Source organism: Dermacentor albipictus, chromosome 5 (assembly GCF_038994185.2).
Source record: "Dermacentor albipictus isolate Rhodes 1998 colony chromosome 5, USDA_Dalb.pri_finalv2, whole genome shotgun sequence".
Lineage (NCBI taxonomy): Eukaryota > Metazoa > Arthropoda > Arachnida > Ixodida > Ixodidae > Dermacentor > Dermacentor albipictus.
Genome location: NC_091825.1, coordinates 35,049,988 through 35,074,592, shown reverse-complemented (window position 1 = coordinate 35,074,592; position 24,605 = coordinate 35,049,988). Strand labels below are relative to the sequence as shown.

Here is a 24,605-nt window from a genome sequence, read left to right as displayed (position 1 = left end):
CCAATCATCAACACTTTACTCAGTGCATGCGTGTTTATCTTCCTTAGTCACTACATCACCTTTAACACTGTGGGCAGATGGTAGGGTGGTGCTGTGTCGGGAATGCTCCATTTTACAGACGTGAAGCGCCCTTCCGCAGTGTGTCGTCAGTGTGGGTATATTTTACATTTGCATCGAGTGTTCACGTTGTATTGGTGACAAGTCGCAGTGCACGTCTTTTGTCAAGTTTAGCAGTCACCACAACAGTTCTAAGTTAATGCAGTGCCCGCACCACCCGTTGCTGCCCTTACCTATGCATGCCCAACAATGGCATGTTTGTTGGTTACTGCCGAGTCATTCGGGTACCTTCCCTCTGTGTCTGTAAACGATGCTTTTATTTGAGAATGGAGGGACGGTGATCAGGCATAGCACACACGTGGAGCCTCTCCAGCGACATTCACTCCCCAATGCATATTAGTAAAAAGCCTGGCTTGAACATGGTCTGTTCACATATATGAGAGAGCAGTTTCAGGACGGTTTGCGTCGTTCTGTTTCGCTTAGAACTTGGAGGCACGGACAAAGTGTGAGGCATATAATGCACTGAAATTTACGGAACGTTCATTTCCAGGTACAAGGGACCACTTCCTGAGGCCCACTGCCGTAGCAGCATTTCAGTACGAGGTGCGGTTGACACAAGCACCTGTGCTGGTGGAGGTCTTGCCAGTCGAGTGCATCCCTTTTCTGTAAAACAAAGTGATCCGAGATGCTCTTGTCAATGAGTCACTGTGCACGTCAGGTTAGCTATGCCACACCAGAGCCACCATGCTGCTATGAAAAAGTGCATAATTGTTAGCTGTACATTCTCCCTACCACTGTGCACGCCATCTAGTGGCATTTGCCGATCCTCGTGTGGCAGAATCTTGTGGGCACAGTGCAGAGGAGTACACTGATAGCCAGAGATTGAAGTGTGTTTGCATTCCATGATGCCAGTTTAATTCTGTAAAACGGGGCAAAGCACTGGCATCAAGGCAGATTAAATTTGTTGGTGACATCAAGGAACAGTTTTCTGTTTGCAGATTACTGAAGGGCATTATTACGTGCACACTGCTCACTGATTTCATCAGGGCATGTGCTATGCATAGCTTACGTGAACCAAATCAATTCCCCGGAAACCCGAAAAGTAGAGGCATTTTCATACAAATCACTCCCCGTGCACTTGATAACTCACATAGGACAAGTGTTTTCTGTGGTACAAATTATGGTCACCTAGTGAAACAAGCGGCAGTGAAGCTTCACACGGACATGGCATGAGAGCATCTGTAACATAACACTTGCTGATAACACAATATGGTATAGGAATGCAAGTGATTCCCACTAATGAGACGCCAATTTGAATCAAAATTTTGCTTAATTCAACCATGCCGGAACGTCCTGGTCGGGGGCAGTGCACTTTTATGGTATCTGCTCTATCGTTTGTATGCACCTCTCAACTTCCCCGTGCAGCGAAAGTAAGATGCATCAAATGACTACAAGCTCACGTAATGTGTACATACGTTCTTGTGCCTCTCTTAGCAGCCGCAAAGTTGCACTCCAGTAGGCAAGGTGGAATGCAATGTGTTTAGTCAAGATAATGAGTGCTGTCGTCGTCGCCAGACTAATTATGTTTGCTGCAGCCCAAAGGCCCTCCACCACTAATCTCCAATTAATCCTGCTGTGCGTAAACTGGGTCTGCCCTAGACATGGAACTTTCTTCGATCTCACCTTGACTCTCTGTTGCAGTCACAGGGGTGTATGCACCACTGCACACAAATTTATCACTGATTCCAATTGACTGCCTAGTAAAATTTGCTTCCTTTATCATTATGCAAGTTACCAATAACAAACAAATACTTTAGATAAGAAATTCCCGAATATATATTTGGGTGTGCTGCTTTCGAGCGACTGCTCTTGAAATGCACATGTCAACCACGTGGCTGCCAAAGCCGCAGTAGCACTCAATTATATTTGAAGAAATTTAATATGTTCAAATTCCAACCTCAAAAGTACAGCATACCTAACAAGTATAAGACCAATCTTGGAATGTGCCTGTACTCTTTGGGGCCCGTCTCAAACGTGTCTGATCAATAAACTAAAAAAAAAATCAGAACAGAGCAATCGGGTTCGTCTTGAGTAGGTACAGTAGGAACTATAGTTACACTGAAATGAAAAAAAAAAGGGGGTTTACTTGGGAATTGCTTTTGCCTCGCCAAAAAAAAAAAAAAGATATGCTGTCAAAGCTTTTGTACCAAATATTTATTAACAAAACTGGAATGGATAGCAAAAGTTACTTAAAGCAGCCAAACTATATTATCTGGACAGACTGACCAGCAGTACAAAATTTGGGAATGCCAGGCCAGGACGAACCTGTAAGCAAATACCTTTCATGTAAAAACTATCGCCCCGTGGATTTCATTCGACTGACGTCTCACCAAGTGTGCAACGAGAATGAAGTTTTTTTTTTCTTTTTTTTCAAGTTTGTAATGCCCCTGCTGTAACGGCTTTGGGCTAAGCAGGGAAATGTATGAATAAGGAAAAAAAGTTATTATTTTAGTATATCGTCACGAAGGTAACTAAGACGGCCTCGCCGAAACAGAACAGCATTCTTTTAATGATGGCCGACACGCAAAAAACCCCGGGGCACAACTGCGCCCTTCGTCATCATCTCTCCGGCAATCGGTGCCTGTAGTGGGGAACTCACTTCTGGCGATTGGGACTCGTAGTGGGCAGCTTACATCGCGTCAATATTTTCATTCAAGCTACGAGATTTATTTTCTTGCAACTGTTGCATTGAATTTGTCAGTTTTCACAAATTTGCAAGTGAAATTTAATTTCTATGTACATTTAGCTTTATCCACATGAGTCGTGGACATAGTGGGTATGAGCCAACAAGGAACCAGTTTTGGTGGCATAGGCCAACCAAGCCACATTTTAATCATTTCTGCAATGAGAGTGATCTCTACATCATTTGTTCTTAGCATGTTGCTGTATTACTGTTCAAAGGAAAGGAGTTTTGGAAGAACGTGATTTGAAATCAAGGCTCAAAAATGATACTTCCAGTGGTCCTTTCCTTTGGAAATATCGATCTGGGTTTTAGTCGGAAACATTTGTGATGCTATCTGTATTTTTTCTGTGTTAGACAAGAAGAATTGCAAGCTAAATTTCTTCCTTTTCTTAGTTTTCTCATTTATATTTACTGCAATATTTCTTCATATCTGCATCAGTTCATCTTTAATTTCACAACTTCCAGTTACTATAACCTTTTATTTATTTTCTTGAGCCCTTGTACTGCTTGATTCCCGGCCGAACTCCCATAGAGGAGATTTCATGTTTGGCTGGAGGTGCCAATTTTCAGCCTGCTGTCAGCTGTGTCTCGTTAGGTTTTGGTAATGTCGACAGTGGTTCTGTGGTCCAGTGATGGCATACACCCAAGCAGCAGCATCAGCAATTGGCAGTGATGTTACAGGGGCTAGGAGGATTTTGTTCACTCAACTCAATGGCTGTGAAACAAAGGTTAGGCCCGATGTGGCAGATTTGCTCTTGCACGAAAGAGATGTGTGCTTAAATACAGTGGCATGCTAAGCAGTGTGCAACACAGGAACTACTGAAATGTAACAAGCATGCTGTAGCTTGTGCATATGTTCTGGCAAATTTTCTTTTTTTTTATTGGGAAAAAAATTTATTCTAAGTTCATTCAAGCAACACAGTACCAGCTTATGAAAACAAGAGATGCTACTTGTTACAGCTGCACCAAACTCGTAATCTTTAAATGAAACAGTTGTGCTTCACAGTAAGCTTTACGTGGCTTGATAACAACAAAAGCATCTGTGCTCTGCGTTTTATATTAGGATACAATGTTATAAGCTGTAAGACGTCATCCCAGAAACTGGTCCCAGGATTTCCACATAGTGAAGAACTGGAAGCACAAGTCAACATCCCAGCTATGCATATCTACCGTATTTATGCATGTATAACCTATACCGAGAATTTTTAAAATTGAACAGTAAAGTCGGGGTGCGGGTTATATGCGAATTTCGCCTCAAAAGTGTTGCATCACGGCAGCCCAGCACGTGCTGCTGTGAAGCTACATCTTGAGGCAAGGTTCTCCACCCTTCAAAGTTTCGCTATCTCCACGGGAACCTCACCCTCTCCCCACCCTTGCATATTGCAGTTCCCATATTTATGGTTGCTTATTATCCTCCTTTTTACAGGTTGCTATATTGTGTTTAGTAGTTAGCGAAATGCGTGCATCAGTAGCGATAGTGCAGGTGCTCTGGTGAACTCAGATTACGATGAGCTGTGTTCAACGGTCATCCTTTACAGTGCAACAGAAGCTGAAGATTATCAGCATCGTCGAAGAGGGGGGCAGACAGAGCTACTGGCCGAAGGTAACGACCTGGATAGGTAATGAATTCGTGAATGGAGACTGTTTCTGCAAAGGCTTGAGCACTGTTATAATGCGGTTATTTCCCCGTGTTACACACACATTTTTTTTCCTGGCTGTTGTAATTAGGAGTGCAAGTAGTATGGGGAAAAATTCATTAATTCTTTCGTCACTTTCGCATCACAAGCAGTGCAGCACTAGCTATACGAGCAAAACTAAATAGTAAGAACAGATCATGTAAGATTGGTCTGCTGATCAGAACTAACACTCGAGGACAACCACTTAGCATTACTTGGCAAGTGCACTGCACTTAGCATCTGTAAATGTTGTATTAAAGAAGTGGTGACGTTCCCATCATGGATTACCTTGCAGCGGAAATAGATGCAATACTGCGGTAAAGAGTTCATTTTTAATCAGTTCACTTTTTTTTTGCACTCGTCATTGAGAACACAGCTCACCACAGAAGAGAGTTGCTGGCAGTGGCAACAACATAACTGCAGTCAGTAAACTCGGCTCCCTATTGCAACACAGAACTTTTCACAACTGGAAATCGTCAGGAATGTCAGTTCAAGTCCTCCACCCTGTGCACCACTGCTTTCCTGCACGTTGCAACTGCAGACGAGACCTCTGCTGGCAGACACAAAAGGGACTGAAGCTCTTCGATCAGTCTTGTTTGTTTTGTGCTCGGCGTTTTACGCACTGCTGACACTGCACTCTCCCAAACAACACCACACAAGATCCAGCTTGGCTGTGGTATCTAGCACGGCTTGCACCAACCTTGTCAGTGCACAAATGCAGGTGAGCCTGACTGTAGACAACCGTCAGCTTCTGTGTCCTTGAATGTGTTTTTGTACGGGAATGATCACAAGCAATGTGTACGGTGACTAGCTGACAAATGCTGACTGAGCTGTTCCTACGAAGCAGTGCCGAGCTGAAGACACTGGCCACGAGCAGTGAGCAGCAGTAGCTGCCTCGAGATCTTTGGACACTGTCCACGCGACGTTCATAGGGTGGCGTAACTCATGATGAACAGCCGTTCCTCCTCCTGCTTGATCCAGTGGAGCAGCTTGCTCATGGCACGCACTGCTGTGTCCTTGTTCACCAATGGCTCAAAAGCTGCGTACAGCTCAAATCCAGCCATGTGCTGCGACAAAGAGAGCAGAAAGACCTTATCATGACTTTGCGTGAAACAGCACACAGAAATACCCACTAACATTTCCCAGTTGATTGGTTGGTTGAGTAACTTGTTGATTAACTGATTTATGTAGTTTAATGTTACAAAACAATGCCATGGCTATTAGAGACACCACAGCGGAGGCTCCAGATTAACTTGATCACCTGGGGTTCTTTGTTGTAACGTCAGCACAAGTGTTGCCCGAGAAAAGAAGTATAGGTTTATTTCAAAAGCCACAGAATAGAGCAAGTTTTTTATATTGCAAGATCGTACGTTCCTGACTGGATGAAGGAGAATAATGCAGTCAAACCACAACATAATGAACATGAGTGTAATGAATTATCAGATACCTTCGAATCTCCTGATAACTATGTCACATCTCATATGAGAATACCTCCAGTGTCTGTTATAAGTGGAAGCGTGCAAATATTTGACATCTTAAATACAAATTCAACTGTCCATGCTATTTGATTCATATTCGATTCGAGAATTCACCACTCAAAGATGTTGAATACAGCAGACTTTCATTAAACATATCCTCATGGGACCACGTAAATAAGTTTTGTTTATGAGGAGTTCTATTTACTGTGAGATGGATCTCAAGGGTACACAAGACGCACTTTTGAAAGGAGCAGCTAATTAATTGCCAAAGCAGACATTAGGTGTAGTAGATTTCACTACAAAGCTTCTTTTTACAAAGCTTCTACTTACATGCAGCTGTCAACTAGAGCTAGCAGCATAATACATAATTGCAAAAATAAAAACAAAAGTCATTGAGTAAAAAAAAAAAATCCTACATAGAGGAGTGGGAGGGCCGAGCTATCAGACACGGACTGGAAAAGACAGCCCAGCCTCATCGAACGGGCATGGGCAATGGCCATGGCCAACGGCTACCTGGAATAAAGAGACCACCTGCCTAGGGTACAGACTGCACTTGATCAAAATAAAAGTTTATTCTCTCTGTCTTTGTAGTGAAGCAACCATTCTCAAAGTCATAGACAACTTTGATCTTCATCTCTAGCGTGAGCGTATTTTGTGGGCTGTTTCTGTGCCACCACAAGAAATGCTAAGTAAACTTACAGTTAATCAACACTGCCAACACAGAAACCACAGCAAACCACAATCAGGAGAAAGCCTTACTAGCCATGGCATCAACAAAAGCCAGCAAAAAACCACCTTGGCGATAACATAGAGAATTGGGGAGAAAACATGAAATTGCATACACAGCCATCCTTATTGCAATGCCGCTGAGCTAGATATGCAGTACAGTATTATTTTTGCCAATATGTTTAGTTCCATTTACCCAAACTTGGAAATGGTTCCATTTAACAAACTTTTCTTCTTTCATTGCCTTAACACAAAACCAATCGACCACAAGGCTGTTGCTCTGTTTAAGCGGCAACTGCATTTAATTTAAGCGATTACCGTTTACTGGGTTTCTAATTCATTCCTTTTTTTTCTAATATATACAGGACAAAACACTTATTGAAGCCTCAAGGGAGGCAGAACAATGTATGCGAGGCCTATTACAAGTTATTCTGCTGCAGGACAGCTGTAGTTGTTGCACAGGGGCACCATTTCTTGAGCAAACACATGGGGCAGATAATATCTAGTCAACAATGTGCACTCATTCAGTAAGAATGGCTTGCTAAAAGCAAGCTTATTTACGAATTTGCTAAAATTTATTATTTGGCTAGTCTCACCACGTTTCAATCTTCTTAAAACAATGTGTGGTGCTGTAGCATCACACTTCTCTGCTCTTGTTTCACTATTGCGATTGGCACAGCACCCCAGGTACATAATCGAAATCAGTTGTTTGTCATTTACAAGCTGCTTAGTTGTCTAAGCATCTAACTGTGGACAGTATTACATGCATGTGCCAATGTGCATTAGCCTGAGTTCATTTTTTACCCTAATTGACTCTGTGCAAACTTGCTTCATGATGCTTTAGAAATCGTAAAATATTCTATATTTGATTCAATATTTCGTGGTAATATTTCTTGAATATTCATACAGTTCAACCTCCTTGTAATGAAGTTATATCGAACACAATAATACTTACGTTATGTCCAACATTCGTTATAAGCGCACATGCTGATATTGGTGGGGCGAAAATCTGAATTTTGGATTTACTTCATTATACAGTTGACTTATCCTGATGGATTCTTATGTGCATAGGCTGGCACATGGCCTCAAACATGTCACAAACCGTTATGGTGCTGGAGTTCTTTTCTTGTCCGAAGAAACTATTCAGTCTGTGCCAGGCTATGCAATCATGCGCACAAATGTCAAATTAGGTTGTGCACAATTCATGCAAGGCAAAGCATAGGCCAATATTTGTGGCGTGCCGCAACAATGTGTACGAGATTCCCCTGTCATGTGGATCTTGTTACGTAGGCCAAACGGGCAGATGTATAAACAAAAGGTTGCAAGAACATTCCTCCACATTAAAGAATGCAAGTCTATCACGTTTGGCCACCCATTGTGCAGCTTGCAGTTGCAAGCCTATTTTTGAGTGCGCATGCGTAATCTGGACAAATAAAAAATGAAAAAGGCCCACCTAATTTCAGAGGCCTACCTATAATCAATAAATGTGGTGACAGGTGCGTAAGCTCTTAAGCTCGCGCATCGCAACGACAGTCAAGCGACTTTATTTACAGTAAACATTCAGCTTCCACAATGCTAAGCTCTTGCACTGGCTCTCAAAAATAAGCACAGCAGAATAGTTGAATAGATTAACTTGCAGTTGCACAGTATATATTCAAGAATTCTCACAAATTCTCTCTGCAACCAGCCTCAAAAATCCGTCACGAAAAACACCGCTGCCATTTTATTAGAAACATGACAGCACTCAGCACATACATTCACGGTCCATCTAGTTCACCATCCATAGGCATGCACTGTAAAAAAAATTATGGCTAGCTTGATGCTGTTAACAAGCACGCTTATTACTGGAAAGCTGTTTGCTTTGGCTTTTCAGTGCTGTTATGTAAGCTTACTTAACTACCAGCAAAGTGTAGTAACTACTACTAAAGTTTTTTACTTTTCCCACTGCCGATGTGCAACCGCCGTGGCATAAATGGAAGACGTGACCTCATGCTTGACAAAAACAACATTAGTTTCTGAGCCACCACGGTTGGCATGCACTCAAGAACATTCAGCCTTGATAACACGTTAAGATGGCACTTCGTATTTCTACAAATTCAACATTGCCGTCAGATGATTTACCACCATGAAAACAAAAATGAAACCTCCTAATGTTGCTACACGGCACTTGTCCATGAATGCGACAACTGTGCAGCGAGAAAGGTAAGGTTGTGAAGAAGCACTGCATGAGCTGCCAATCAGCTGGACCGTTTGATATCCCCGCATATATTCTGTAAATACATACTCACTTTCCTTTGCGTAAGCGTAATCCCCACATCAGTTTAGCGGAATGTTAAAGTGCTACATACGACTCTCCCTTTGACTTCTGCATTTCTTTGGAATTTTGTAGGGGTGTGCGAATATCAAAATTTTCGAATACGAATTGAATACTTAGCTTCGAATATAGAATTGAATGTCAAATAATGCTATGCACATGCATTTATTAGCAAGTTGAGTTAATTTGTTATGTTAGAAGATTGCAATTGCATTGTAGATGTAAAAAAAAACTAGACTAGTAAGCCGTTATACATGAACATTGCATATTTAGCTCATGTTAAACTGGAAAATTTAGTAATTCCCACTAGCTGTCCTTACCAGCCTATGCCTTGTTATACCGCATCAAATGTCTGTAAACTCAGAGGTGTTTGACCCGTTGCCAGTTGTCACTCATCGCAATTGCTGTCAAGCAATAAGCTCAAAATTGGGGTTGGTGCTGCAAGAAAGAAAAGAAAGAAAAAAAATGGAGGACGTTTAAGCTTCACCTTTAAGAGTGGAACACGATAGCATTCAAAGATCCCTGACTGCTTCTCATGCTTCCTGGCAACTGGAGCATATGTAACTACCAGGAAACGCTGGCCGCAAATGCTATGCACGAAGGAGGGCTTCCTGGTACAAACGTGGCCTCTTGTGTTGCCCGCGATGCGGCGGAGGCGAGTGCCATCTAGAAGTATTGCAAGGATCTGAACGGCAAGTTGGGCCAGTTGGTTGGGATTCATGGTAAGGGTTGTAACAGCGCACCCAGGACAAGGACAACAGAAGGAATAAAACGACAACACAGTGCTGGAACCAGCTGCGCTGCTCCGTGGCCCACAAGACCCTCAGGTGCCGGCACACACAAATGGCGGACGTCGTGGCTGGTCTATGAATGGTGAAACGTAGGAAAGGGGGTTTCTTTGAGTATTGGCATAACAAAATTATGTTTTCTTGTACAGTCAGATAACAATCCGAGAGCTATCATGCCTGTGGGTTGTTTGTAAGTCGTAGTTAACGATTTTTCCATGTATTTTAGCTTGAGAAATTCAACTAGTTCAGCAGCAGCAGCATGCGCCACATGGAGGGCCTGGGTATGGGCGGTTTTAAAACATTTTTTTGCTGAAACGACGTTCGACGCCAACCCCAGACTTTCTGGGCGACGGGGCCCTTAAGATTATCATGTTAAAAAGAAAAAGAAGAAGTGTACCTTCGCTGTCTGCAAACCCGTGCCCCTTGCCACTGAAAGGCTGGTTTTCCCGCAATGTTTGCACGTTTAGTGGCTAAGTGTGCTCTATGGCGAAATTTTGTTAGCAGCACGAAATTATAACAAAATTTTAAAAACCGGCTCGTTATTCTTAGATTACATAGAAACAAATGTCAAGAACAGTGTTTGCTCCCGCACAGCCAGCAATATATTTGATTTGATTCAAACATCTGTATCCAACTAAATATTCGAACATATTCATATATCGATTTTTCAAATTGAATACAAATATTAAAAATATGATATTCGATAATATTTCAACTTTTCTAGTATTCGCACATCCCTGGAATTTCACGATTTCAAATTGTAGAAAACGGAAGGTAAGAGAAGGATGGCAGCATGTTTAGTGTGAGGATAAGGGAAGGGGATCAAATTTTTCAACGTGAGGGTGAGGGAGGAAAACAAACAAAAATGACGGCATTTTACCACCCCTTGTTATAAGCATACACAGCAGCGAGATGCCAAATTTGTGATCATGTCCTCCATGTGAATGAAATGCAAGCATGATGCCTTCAAAGTGCTAGCAAAGCATTTCCTGTGGATTTTATGAGCCAACTGGTGGCTTGTCGTGCAGGTACACGGCACGGAACAACAATAAATTAAATACACACTTTTGTACCATCACTCATACACAATAATGTGCTTGGTGCGACCACACGATATCACCGTGTTGGTCAGTTGGCTGCAGTCCTACCAAGGCAAACTGCAGTTTAAAATGTGCAGGCACATCTAGGATGTACCGTTTCAACAGGTAGGCCAAACGTTTCATGTTCATGTTGCGGTTGCTAAATACAGCCGCCAACCTATATTTTAGACACTGGGAGGGGCACACATGGACCCAACTTTGCCACTAGTATGCTCACCAGTCTAGCCTGTGCATGTAATCACACGCTTAACCACCAATGAGGTGTACTGGTACAAACAAGGGTAACTAGGGTAAAACTAGGGGTGCGCGAATACCGAACAGTAGATTTCAAATTGAATCAAGAAAAAAAAAAGCCGGATATAAAATGGAATACTGAATACAAAAAATTTTATTAAATAAATTTAACTTAAATTATGCTTCCCAATTTTGTGCAAAGAACAGTGAGGCTAATCACATTACTAAACAAGAACCTTGCTAACTAACAGTAACTTACCATATTTACTCGAATCTAACACGCACTCCTTTCTCGATAAAACGGGTCCTAAAATGGCGGGCGCCTTAGAATTGAGTACCATCATAAATCTGCGTTACCATATCGCCATCGGCATTTCAAAATGGCCACCTCATACGCACTTCGAGCATAGCTGCTGTAGCTTCCTCTATGTGCTGTAGTACATGGTACGTGTGCTTAGGTTAGTTCAGCGTCTGTCTTCCTGTTTTCTGCGTTTGCTTAATCATGGAAGTGCCGACTGCGAACCCACGCCGAGTTCATCACGATGCCGCAATTAAAAGGAAAGTGATCATGTGTGCACGTGATCATGTGTGCAGAGACGGACGGAAATCGTTACCGAATCACGGGCGTGCAGCATTCCTGAAACTTGCATGCGGGACTGGCGAAAACAGCAGAGGCATTCTACTCCAGCGGCTGCTGCGTACCGTGTGGGCACGTGGCCCCTATCTTGAAAGCGATCTTGTGACGGGGACAAGTCTACACATCTAGGCGCAGCGTGCTGTGTTCTCATCACTTAGTTCGCATTGAAGCAAGAAACTGCACAAAGGTTAATTCGCTTGCTTGTGCTACCGAACTACCTCACTCCAGCGTTTTGATAAAGAGTTTCCATGGTCATTGAGTAAGACGTGTTCATGTTTGTTTGTGCAAGCATGACACCATGCTTGTTAATTTAGTTAGTAAGCAAACGTTTAAACGTTTATACGGCTGATAAAACTACTATCCTTACTTTTCATATAGCTGTCTACTAATTTTCTAGTGCAATAAATGCTTCGCCTTTCAGCCGAAACTGAGATTTTCTTTAATTTATTACAACTTTACCATATTGGGAGCAAATCTTTGATTTTTCCAAATAAGAGAAAGTTTTATTTCTGTATGAAAGAATGAGGTGCATGGTACTGTAAAGGGCTTCCTTTTTTTAGGTCACGGAAATGGGTGCGCATTGCAATTGAGGGCATTGCGCGTTAGAATTGAGTAACTATGGTAGGTACCCATGAATCGAGATGTATCATACCCTCTACTGTTATTAAAGAGATCACCAAATTACTATGCCAGCACTGATAACAACTCAGTTTGTATACGAAGGTCTGGAGAATAGTTTTTATCGATAGAATGTATGTCAAATAGAATTACGGTAAGTGCTTTTTTTCCTACTGAAGCTGAAGAAATAGCAAAGTTGTTCTAAATATCAATGGGTTTACCAGTTTAATAGTTGGCCATACTGTGCTTAATCGCAATCTTCTATTGCTTAGAAGGTATTCCAGTTTTCTTCCAAAAAGCATGAGGGTTTTTCCATCTTTATGGCAGGTGGTTTTTTTGTGTTATCGTCAGCTCGTCAAGGCCAATCTGCGTAACAGAGAAAAGTGGGGGAATGTGCATTCGTCACTCAGCACCGCTCCGCATAGCCATCGGCACCAATGGTAATGAATTCTCAAGTTGGGAGGCCCATGGCAAGTTTGCATGACGTTCCCCCAATTCCTCATCCATCTGCCGCCTGTGTAAACACGTCTGCAGCCGGGGGTCAACACACTGTCACATATTTTTGGGCGCATCACGTAGATACAAAGCTAGTTTTGTGATGCGTAACTCAAAGCTGCAAGAGGAGACCAATGTGTGCCTACAAACACAGTTCAGAACGACGAGCCACCAGACAGTATGTCGCGAAGATGGTAGCCGTGAACATGCAATGGTCATCCCGTGCACTCGCTTTCGTTGGTGAGGTGGTTTGTGAGCTTTCTGAGGGTCATGCGACCGTTGTGAATATATCTGCATTGATTCGGTATTAACTTTACGCACGAACACCCAATGATGCAGCTCTGGTTAAGCCTACCGAGCTAGACAGTTGCCAATGGTACGGCTGTGACAAATATTTGGCACTGGCTGATGTGATAACAGGTCGCAAACTGTCATCAAAAGCTTGTCGCTAATATGTTCCTAGAAGTGGCTCATCAGTGATCAGTCACATGGACAGGTAAGATTGGCGGCCGTTGAAGCAGCATTCCAGTATGCGGTCGACAAGATGGCAACTACAACAAGCATGCATGCCAAGTTTATCTGTAAGCTCACGTGCGGCTACAGAGCTACCAACAGCGTGAATCTGCGTGCGTAAACACTGAACTCGCATAAAGTCAAACCTTGTTAATATGTACCCACTTACAGCGTAGTTACAGTTAAAACATAGTTGGTACAGTTCCCCAGCCGAGCCCCCACTGAGCCCAATATATTAAGAGTGTTTTAGCTTGTCCAGTATACGAGTGAATACAGGTGCGCTGGGCATTGGGGCGCAAATGTAAATGTGAACGGCCTGCATGATGCAGCCACCTGGTGGCGCAGCGCTCAACCAAACAAACACAGCTAATATTGCAGTAGCCAAGTGTATTTTACTCTGCTATGGGTGTAAATTTTCAGCAGTAACATGATTATGCCATTGCCAAAAGTTCACACCAGCAGTGAAGTAGAATACAGTTGGTTACTGCAATATGTTTTAGTCAGCTTGAGCTCTGCGCCACCAGGTAACTGCACCATGCAGGCCGCTCACATTTGCATCGCCATCCCTCCACCCCAACACCCACTCTGCCTGCATTTACCCAAGTCCCGGACAAGCTAAAACTTTCTACTAACTGACTGCTTACGGTGTAGTGCCTCGTAGAATGTGCACTCGTTAGTGTGTGCCATTTTCTCTAGTAAGTCACAGTATGGCGACCAGCACGTTGCACCTTTTTTAAAAATTGTTTTTCACTTTTGAAAAGGAAAATCAACGCAGAAACCGCAATTCAATCGATACTTGGAGGTACCGATTGACACCGTGTATCGATGATGCCACGTTGGTGATGGTGATTTGGTCTCCTCCTTTAGATCAGGTCGCCAAGCACGGAAAGCGCAGCACAGCCGAGAGCCCCGCATTGGTGATGGTGATTGGGTTTCCTCCTTTAGATCCGGTCACCAAGCATGGAGAGCGCAGCATCGATGACACCATGTTGGGGATGGTGATTGGGTTTCCTCCTTTAGATCGGGTCACCAAGCATGGAGAGCGCAGCATCGATGACACCATGTTGGGGATGGTGATTGGGTTTGCTCCTTTAGTTCAGGCCATCAAGCATGGAGAGCACAGCATAGACGAAAGCCTCATCGCAGCAACCATCACCCTCACGTTCTGACCTGCCCATAAGTTTGCCATTTTACTGCTTCGCAAGCTGATTGCAAGTGTGTCATCGCATTGCACATGTGACATCGACGTGGTGTCATATGAAGTGGTTGAGTGGTGACTGGATATGGAGCCATGCCAAAACCAAATAGACAAAAGAATCGCATACTCAGTGTGAAGGAGAAGTCGGACATCTTTCGTAGCACTGAAACCGGAACAACGAAGGCCGCTGTCACACGTGCATGGGGACTGCCTTTAACAAGTTTGTGGCATTTGGAAAGTACGGGAAAAGATAAGGAGTGGTGCAGCATCGAACATCAAGAGGTGGCACTTGAGAGGATCAGCCTTTCTCGAAGTTGAAGAGGTCTTGATGTTGTGGCTGAAAAAAGCCAGGGCGCAGAACTTGCCAGTCAGCGGCCCCCTACTCACCGAAAAGGCAAAAATATTTGCTAGTCAAATGAACTGCAAGAATTTTTCTTGCAGCAGCGGTTGGCTAGCAAGATTTAAAGTGCACCACAATGTAAGTGCGAGGGTGGTGTGCGAAGAGGCAGCACATGCGAACCACGAAGGTGCTGTAGAATGGGCAGCTGCCGGAAACTCTAGCCAACTATGCCATGGAAGACGTTTTCAACTTGGACGAGTCAGCACTCTTTTAAAGACTTCTGCCCAACAGAGTGTTGGCATTCAAGGGCAAAAACTGCAAAGGTGGAAAGCATGCCAAGGAAAGGCTGTTGGTTGCTTTTGCAGTCAATGCGACAGGAAGCCAAAAGTTGCCACTGCTTGTTATCGGCTGATATGCAAAACCGAGGTGCATTAAAGGTGCCCAACTGCCCTCAGGTGTCACATACACGAGCAACACAAAAGCTTAGATGACTTCAAAGCTTTTCGAGGAATATGTCCGGCTCAGTCAAGCTTTTATACAAAAAAATTGGAGGCTTATCAAGGTTAAGCCCAGTGGATGCGAAGCATCCACTGGGCTTAACCTTAGCGTATCCTTAGCATTTGGAGGCATCTTGATCGCATACACGCCCGGCGCAAAGACGCTGGCGCGGTTGCGGGCACAGAGACTGACGCGACGGCGGGCGCGCGCCGCTTCATCCCTGGTGTGACGTCACATACCACGTAATGCAACGATGGTGGCGCCGCCGCCGTGTCGCGCGCGACAGCGCGAACCGAAGCGTGGAAGCCTCCGCCGGGCGACGTCCGACGGCGCGATATGAGGCCCCATCTGCAGCCGGTGTGACATCACGTGACGTCACATCATGTGATATCACTTCAGGGTCAATGGTGGCCACCGCCGGGAGGCGACCGACGGCGCGATATGAGGCCCCATCTGCAGCCTGTGTGATGTCATCACGTGACGTCATGTCACGTGACCCCACTTCAGGGTCAATGGTGGCCACCGCCGGGCGTCGCGCGAAGGCCCGAAACCTACGTTAATATGCTTCGCATAAAAAGTACTTGCTGTGCAGAATGCTGCTAGCAATGGAGTGCGACAAGATGTACTGCATCGACATGCTAGGTGAAATACGCCTCCTAGCTTACTTGTGGCAGCAGCTGGATTCTGCCATAGTCAAGAACTGCTTGACTCGAGCGAAGTTCGTTGTGTGTGTGAGCAATGGCAAAAACGAAGAGTGGGCCAACGACTGCGACGGCCTGCTCACAGAGGTGTTGGAGCATCAGGGTAATGCCGAGGCTCTGCAGTTGGAATTGTTCCGTGACCTAGACAGCAACGTGGCAGCTGAAGATGACGAGGACGATGGTGACGACATCGAAGCGGACCATCCATGTCCGTGTCTGACAGCGGTTGCTGACGCCGTGGCTGTGAGGAGGGAATTTGCCGAGAAGAAAGGCCTCGTGACAAGGTTGGCCCGAGGCCTCTCAGAATTTGAGGAGGCTGTTGTCACTGCAAGGCCTTTGCCGCAGCACTGAAATGGACTTTTGGTCCATTGCTTCAGATTAAATCAAGGTGCGTACTGTGAACGTTACTACTCGTTACTTTTTTTTCATTTTTGAAAGGCAAGTCGCAGCTAATTTGTGGTTTTTGGTTAAGGCATATAACCGGTTAATACATATTTTTCGCACGTCCCCGCCAACTATGTATTAACGCGGTTTTACTGTACTTGATGCAATTAGCTTGTCTTTCGGTGGCTAATCAGAAAGATATTTGCACAAGCTCTTGTGCTTTCCATACGCACCGCTGTTGTAGTTCCCTCTGTCCATATCGTGTTAATAATTTCGATCGATATCATTGACCTGGATGAATCTTGTATCAATAGAGATCGCATGCCGTTGGAATGCTGCATGCATCAAGGCACCGACCATGGCCGATTCATTCACCAAAAGTACCGATATTCTAAATATTGAACATTCGAGAAATCAAATATTAGATATTCATTTCACAAACCTGATACATATTCAAGTATTCACACACCCACAGTATGAACATACCGTATCTATTCAAATCTAGGCCGATAGTTTTTTCCAAATAATGATATACAAAACTCTAGGGTCGGCTTAGTTCGAGGATTTTCGAAAATGTGCCTGTTTGTAAGTGAAAATTATAAGTATGGTAAATAGCTAGTGCCATCTAGAAAAGTCAGTATTGCAGCTGCTACTTGCCGGGCCAGTAGTCAACTTAAGTACATGAGCGATGGTGTCGCTTTGACCTGTGTCGTATCGGAGCTGGTTCTATAGTATCAGCGTGCGGTGTGGCATTATCGTAATGGCACACTACAATATAGTGCCACTTTCAAATGAAAAGTTGTGCTAGCCGCAGAGGCATAGCAAGCCAGGCGGGACTTCTGCATCAATGAGAAAAACGTCCATCGCTGCAAGGAGCAACGGGAGACACTTATAGTGTGCTGCAACAAGGAGATGACAGCGATAACGAAGATATGTGCGCAATAACCGAGAGGAGCTGTTTACCAAGATCGCGCCGCATTTTGACGCGTGTGATGATGCACTGTCTGCGCATGCACGGGCATGCGGATGCGAGCTTGCGTGCGCATGGTCTGGGCCATAGGGACAAGGCTAATGGTGGTGACGACATAGGGTGAACTCAGCATGTTCATATTAAAAACGCTGTTATCACTTTGTGAATGCTGTCCTCACTTCTTTTGTTCGGTCTACATTCGGGGGTTGGCTTAGAATCGGGGCCGGCCTAGATTCGAGTAAATATGGTATTAACGTAATTAGCATTCTTTGCAAGCTTCACCCTGTTTGAGGTATGTAAATTTGTCTATATCTAAACTCTTTCAGGGTAACTTGGGTCACTGCGTATGTGCCACTGAGTGTATGTGCTGCTCTTCAATGAAAAAAAAAATATTATGCATAGTTGCGTGGAATCGAACAGCAGCAATATTCACAGCAATATTCACAGCGAATATTCACAGTAGCACCAGTAGATTATGCAGGGGGAAAGGCAATCACGTGTTCAAACGGAAGTGCGAGAGAACATGGCTGCAGTACCTGCCTCATACATAATGCATTTCAGTGCTTGCAAGACAGTGTGTCCCCACATTTCTTCAATGCTAATCGCATAAACTTCAACAGAGAAAGCTGCTGCTTGGTGCCAAGCCACCACGGCAGCAACTTTGTTGAAAGCCGCCATGTTTACAGCATTGTATGTGTGGATAACGTCCAAAACATAGAGCAGCACACCGTGCAGCGTCTGAAACTTTCGTTGCCATTGAACATTGGTCCTATGGGCGTAAGGCAGTGCCACGCAAAATCTGAACAAAAACATGTCTGAAAAAATCTATAATCTAAAAAATCAGCCAACTGCACTTGAGATTGTTGCTATTGGAATAGTACATATTTTGGGCCACACGCAAACAGAGTTGCTCCGTTATAACTGATATTGTGTCAGATCCTGCATTTTTTGGTTTCGCCATAGCATGAAAATACACTGCTGAAACGAAAACATGCCCAACCAAATTTGATATTTTTTTATATCCGATGATTTGTTATATTTGGGTTCCTTGTATTGATGTTCAACTGTAAAACCAAGTAAGCCTAGAATATCTCTGGGAAAATTGGAGAGCAGTGAATACATATATATATGCTTATAATGAAGGCATTTTCGCGTGGGATACATTTTTGTTACAATGGGGTTGGGCCATATTTGGCTCACACGTTCATTGCAGCAGTGTCTATCAACTGGGAACAATTTCTCACCATGGTCTTCAACAAAAAAGGCAAATGTCGTGTCAGCCCTACATCTATTGTTCTGTCAAAAAAAAAGAAGAGCTTTATCTAAACACAATGATACCTCGTTTGCATATCCAAATGCTGTGAATGTGCTTGATGATAATGTGCACAGTGGCAATGTTCTATTGTAACCCTCACAGGATGACGGCCATTTATGTATCACTGTAGGCATAAAGACCAATCGAAGTTCTGCATTTGTCCTGCGTGTCTCGCTCTGTTCTGTCTACATTTTCACCGTAAAATCACATTCCACGATGCTCAAACGTCAATTGCACGTACCCATCCCATAAGAGTCTCCCTCCCTGTGGCCCAGAAGAGGATCTTAAGCGGGCAGGCCGGCTGGTACATGCGGTGGTGTAGGAGCCGGTACAGGGCTAGCAGGCGTCCAGGGTCCTTGGAGTACGGGGGTTCCAGCCGCGGGCTGCTAAGCTGCGCGCCACTTTTGCTCTTGTAGAGGAAGTGGTAGAGCTCGGGCACGCCTGCCTCGCGCACACTGTAGCCACCAGTCACGGTTGCTTCTCTCAGGGCCTCCAGGCAGTTCTTCCGCTGCAGGCTCTGTAGCGCAGGGCAGCACAAACAAGAAAATACGGAGAAGGGACAGGGTGCAAAAGCTTTCCCAGTTTTGTAAAAGCCTAGCAGAACTTCAATAGAAGTGTAGTGTTGGGGATACTGGTATGATGCAAATTTTTTTTTTTCTACGACTCTTGAAAAACGGTTATTCTCACATAATAATGAAAGAGTCTAGGGCCTGAGAGTATTACGTAAGGTAGGAGCAGCAAATGATAACTTGTACAAAATGCAAAAAAGATGGAATTTTAAAAATGGGGAGGGGAGAATGTTGAACATGGTATGGTACAAAGTGGCAAGCAATCAGTATCAGTAACACAGAAATGAAAGTATTGACCATTTAGTATTAAAGACCGTGGTCAAGAGATGGGAAAACGCAATAGCACTATGTGTGTCCCCGTCTCTCCCTTCATTTTTGTTTACCATGTGCGACATATATAAACGGACACTAAAGGCAAATACTATGTGGACTGTTAAAATACCATTCCAGAAAACTTGCAGCGCTTGTGTTGTGCCAGGAAAACACATTAACAGAAAATTGCATCTGAGGGGTCCGTATACCCTTAGCAAAATTCAAAGTGCCCACCCCTGAGCAGGGGAGTGGTGACATTGCAAACACCATCACCACCCTTTAGAACCGTTGGTGAGCAAAACAGCGACCGACAGATGGCGCTAAGTTTTTTCCGCAAAAATCAAATGTGCAGCCATGGCAAAACCGAGCCAAGACAGAGCGGTGTGGATTCAATCTAACAGCTGCTCTTGGTCAAGTGGCGTGGGCAGTTCAGACATCACCCACAATCACATGGACATGGTATTCTCCACTAGCACTTGCAGTTTGTGTGATTTTAGCAAACTAGCAAAATCAGCACAGCACTTCGTGATAGCGAAACTACTGAAATGCAAAAGCGTGGGTGCCGCCAGTATTGGGCGAACACAAAACCTTTAGATCGCCTACGTTGTTGTCAAGAGCAAGGTCAATTACTTCCTTTTTCTACAAATTGAACGTAACTGTACAAGTAGCACTTCTTCCACCTTATTATGCAATTAAATTATTTCTTCATTATGAATGGTTGAGTATTAGGGACAGAATTATAATGAGGAGCACCTTTGTCATCGGGCAGTGTAGTACCTGAACGTCGCGGGAGAGTAGCAAATTGTGTCCTGCATTTACCTCTATTTCTCAATTATTAACTCTCTGTTCACGATAATATTGATGCCTTAGACATTCTCGAGCATTCTATTACTCTAGCATGCCTTAACATTTTCCTTTAGCATTCATTTAAGTCTTGACTAGAAGTAACACCAATGTCTATCTAAGCACTTCATACGAAAGGTGTGTCTGGCTTTCTTTTGCCAGGGCAATGATGATGTCGATCTTTTAAACATATCTTTACTGCCATTTGCTGTTATTTCTTCTAGCTCCATTAGCACTGCATTGTAGTCAGTAGTTGCACTGTCTTTGTATTGCCCCAACTATTCAGTACGTTGCGTACTGCTACAACAAATTGTTGAATGCACTGCGCCATATTTTGTCACATTCCTATCACAGTTCTTAACAACAAGTGATCAAAGCTAATTTCTGTATAACTGATTCACATTGCTTGCCTTAGTGTGCCATACCTTGTGCAAACCCCCCCTCCACCTCTTCCTCTGTGTTATTTCATCCTTGTACTTTGCTGTTGCATTTTGTACGAGTAATCACAAACACTCCCAACCTTATGCAACATTTTCAGGCCCTTAACTTCTTATGGCCCTTAATTAGTGTTGCCTAAGGAAACACACCAAGAAATAAAATGTTCTTGCCAAGTTTTGGTAATGAGTATCGAGTTTCTGGCTACATATTTTCAGCCTTCACTGAATGACAGGCAGTCATTAGTTGACTGAGAGAAAGAACACAGGATAAGGAACAAAAATCTCGGCACATGTCCATGCTTTTTTTTGAAAGCACGGTCAGAGAAAACAGACCACTGCAAGATCTCCGGCTGTTGTGGTATCACACACAATGCAAAGCAAATGTGATGTCTACTTATAATTCACATATGATGAAAGCTGGCTGTTCAAGTTTCACACGAAGCCATACGTAACTTGGGGCGAAGCCCACTCCCAGTTTTCTTCCCAGTATTGGCCCTCTATTGCTCAAAAGGTTTCTGCAAAATACCGTGTTTACTCATGTGATGAACGCACCCCTAACTTTGCTACTGTGCTGTCCCACGATCGAACAGCCGTGCTGTAGTTTTTCGGAGACTACAATCTTTGACTTTCAGACTTGTGTTTAAAGCAAGTGCATGCACTTTATGCTTAACGCATACTTTCCGGCAGTGCTGGTGCAAAGGCACCTTGCAGATTCAAGAGAAAGAAAAATGCAACTGGCTCTCTGCAACATACACAGTTTACATACTTTACGCTGACCTAATAGGAGAAAGCGCGAGCGGGATGTGCGGCCTGGCGTGGCGCACGGGAGAGTCTAAGTGGAGAATGGGTGGCCAGCACTTGATCGTTATAGTGGTCATATTCAGGCATAGTGTTGAATTTGCGTGCCTGTGGCTTGATTTTCTGCCTGCCTTGGGATTTGATGTGCGTGATGGGCCTTAAGTCGAGTTATATATACCTGCTGCGGGACACAGAGTTCATCTGCTCACAAAACGGAAATGCTGATGGGACACCGATAAACTTTGACATGCCGATGAGCAGGATGGTCAAGGAGACGCACACAGCGTGCTTGTCAAAACAAGCGTGCGTTTCAACCTGATGCTTGCGATAACAGCAGATGGCCGGAAGCGGCTGCAAGGATGAGCTGGGGCGCGATCGTAGATCGCTGTTCGGAGCACGCATACAGTTTCACCGCGCGCTATTGGGATAGGCCACGCCGACTTCGTGCAGCTGATGCATTGGTTCACTATTCTATGGTGGAATCACAATGTGGATGAAGCGGCCAGCGGCCTGAAACGCACATCTGGTGGTTTTGATGCGGAGTGAAATTACAGTTTACAAATAGTATACAGTTCAGACATGCTCGATTATTCAGAGTGCTTCGCGGCACCACCATTCTCCCCATAGACCATAATGTATAAAAACTGCCGAAAGTTCGGACACCTTGCAACCTCTCATTTGATTTTTCAGACACTCCTTAAGCCAACTCAATCGATAGCACTCGCCCCCACCGACTCTGACCGGTATGGTATGGTATGATGAACTTTATTAATGTCCTGAAGATCAACCCTTAGGTTGACGCAGGCGGCTCCCACGTCGGGACAGTAAGGTTTAACCTTACCGCCGTATCATGGGCCTTCTGGACGGCCTGTACTTGATCGGAAAGAACTCCACTGTGTAGGACTCGCTGCCACCAGTCTCTCTCCTTGTCACAGTCTGTGAAAGTCACAGGACACTGCCAAAGCATGTGATCCAGAGTAATGATGCCATTACACTTCTCGCAATTGATTGGTATCTCTCTTTCAGGATATATCTTGTTAATAAAGTTTGGACTTGGATAAGTTCTTGTTTGCAGCAATCTCAGAGTCACCGCTTGAGCTCTATTGAGCTTAGCGTGTGGCACTGGGAATTCCCTTCTGTTCATGTAGTAATGCCTTGTGATTTCATTATATGTAAGTAATTGGTCCCTGTTCTCCACCTGTATATTATTAAGGTCATGGTCGCGTAGTGCACGGATAGTAAGCCCTCGTGCAGCTGCGTTAGCCATCTCGTTTAAATTCTTCCGAGATGGATCGACAGACCCCATGTGCGCAGGAAACCAGCGGATTTCGATCTCTTGGCTGTCCAACTCACCGATCAGCTGGGCAGCCCTTTTGGTTACAAAGCCATTGGTAAAGTGTCTAATAGCCATCTTAGAATCGCTGTAAATCTTCGTCCACTTATTATTCCTTAAAGCCAATGCTATCGCTACTTGTTCCGCGACTGTCGTGTCTCTAGTCATGATTGTAATAGCATCCCGAGTGAGACCATCTGCATCTACTACTACTGCCGTAAAGGCTTTCTTTCCTCTGACCCACGCAGCATCTACAAATGCCGCATGTTCTCTGTCGTGTTCTATCTCTTGCAGGAGAGCTTTGGCCCTTGCCTTTCGTCTTTCCAGGTTGTGCACTGGGTGCATATTTCTGGGGAAAGGAGTCGTCTTGATTATCTCTCTTATGCTATCTTTTAGTTCTACTGTGCCTTCACCTGAAATTTTGGATTCGGTTGGGCACCATCCTACCTCTTCTAGTATTGTTCTACCTGGCCTTGTTCCAGAGAGCCTCTCTCTGTGGGCAATTTGCTGAGCTTCAATTATCTCGTCTATTGTGTTGTGGAGCCCCAGTTTCATTAATTTGTTATCCGGGGTGTTAATCGGTAGCCCCACTGTTGTTTTGACAAGCCTTTTAATTAATCTGTTCAACTTGTTTAGCTCTGTCTGTGTCCAAATGAGCATCCCAGCTACATATGAGAAGTGGCACAAGGCGAAAGCGTGGACCAGTCTCATGGCGCTCTCCTCTCCCAGCCCTCTTTGTCTGTTAGTGATTCTCCTTAGCAGTCTTATTACCTCCACAGTCTTGCTTGTGATGTGTCGTATTGTTCTTCCATTTGCCCCATTTGCCTCCAGGAATAACCCTAAGACTCTTATGGATTCTACTTGCTTAATAGATTTGCCTGCCTTCGTGGTTAGTACTAACCGGGGTTCTTCTTCGGGAACGTATCCCCTCGGTTTTCTACCCCTTCTTCTGTTCTTGAGTACAAGGAGTTCAGACTTACTAGCAGAGCACTCTGACCGGTGCTGAACACCATTTTTGTTTTGAACTGAGCCTCCTTGCTGCCCCACAAGGTGGTTCTACTGCAAATCCCCACTCATCACCATCGTTTCTGCCTGGTTCAGTAGAGTGGCTACACCAGTTCCAGTCTCGGCTTAGTAAGCCACATCAAGGAAATCCAGCAGCTGATTTGTTTCTTTGTTCGTTCACGACGCTGCGAGTAGGCCCTGTTTTTAGTTTGTGCGACTAGCGTCGGTGTGACGGCACAGTAGTGTTCGCTTTGTGTGCTGTGTTGAGGCTGCAGTGATCCAACGCGGCATATGGAAACATTGTGTCAAGTGTCTAATGGCGCCGACAGTGCCCACACAGACTGCGCTGGGGAATTGCGGCAAGCGTGGTACTAAATATACTACAATGTCAATGGTGAAAAGAATCGCTAATTGTGCTGCAAGTCCAGAGCAGCCGGTCTCAAAGCGGAGTTGCCTGAGAAGTTAATATTTTGAAGCAGATGGTCCCGGATTACATGCAAAACAAGACAAAGATTCTCAGCAA

At 44.3% G+C, this 24,605-nt stretch overlaps 1 protein-coding gene across 2 annotated transcripts in view; it reads right to left on the bottom strand.

The window, feature by feature from the left end:
• Positions 1-4,789: 4,789 nt before the first annotated feature.
• The window catches only part of Mon1 (vacuolar fusion protein MON1 homolog), a 57,315-nt gene continuing 37,499 nt past the window's right edge, over positions 4,790-24,605 (bottom strand). For both annotated transcript variants that reach the window (XM_065439833.1, XM_065439835.1), the window contains exons 7-8: positions 19,027-19,302; positions 4,790-5,543 (exon numbers count right to left, since the gene is read on the bottom strand). In XM_065439833.1, coding sequence (XP_065295905.1) covers positions 5,403-5,543; positions 19,027-19,302 — 417 coding nt within the window. In that variant the 3' untranslated portion in view covers positions 4,790-5,402. The remainder of the gene's footprint in view (positions 5,544-19,026; positions 19,303-24,605) is intronic.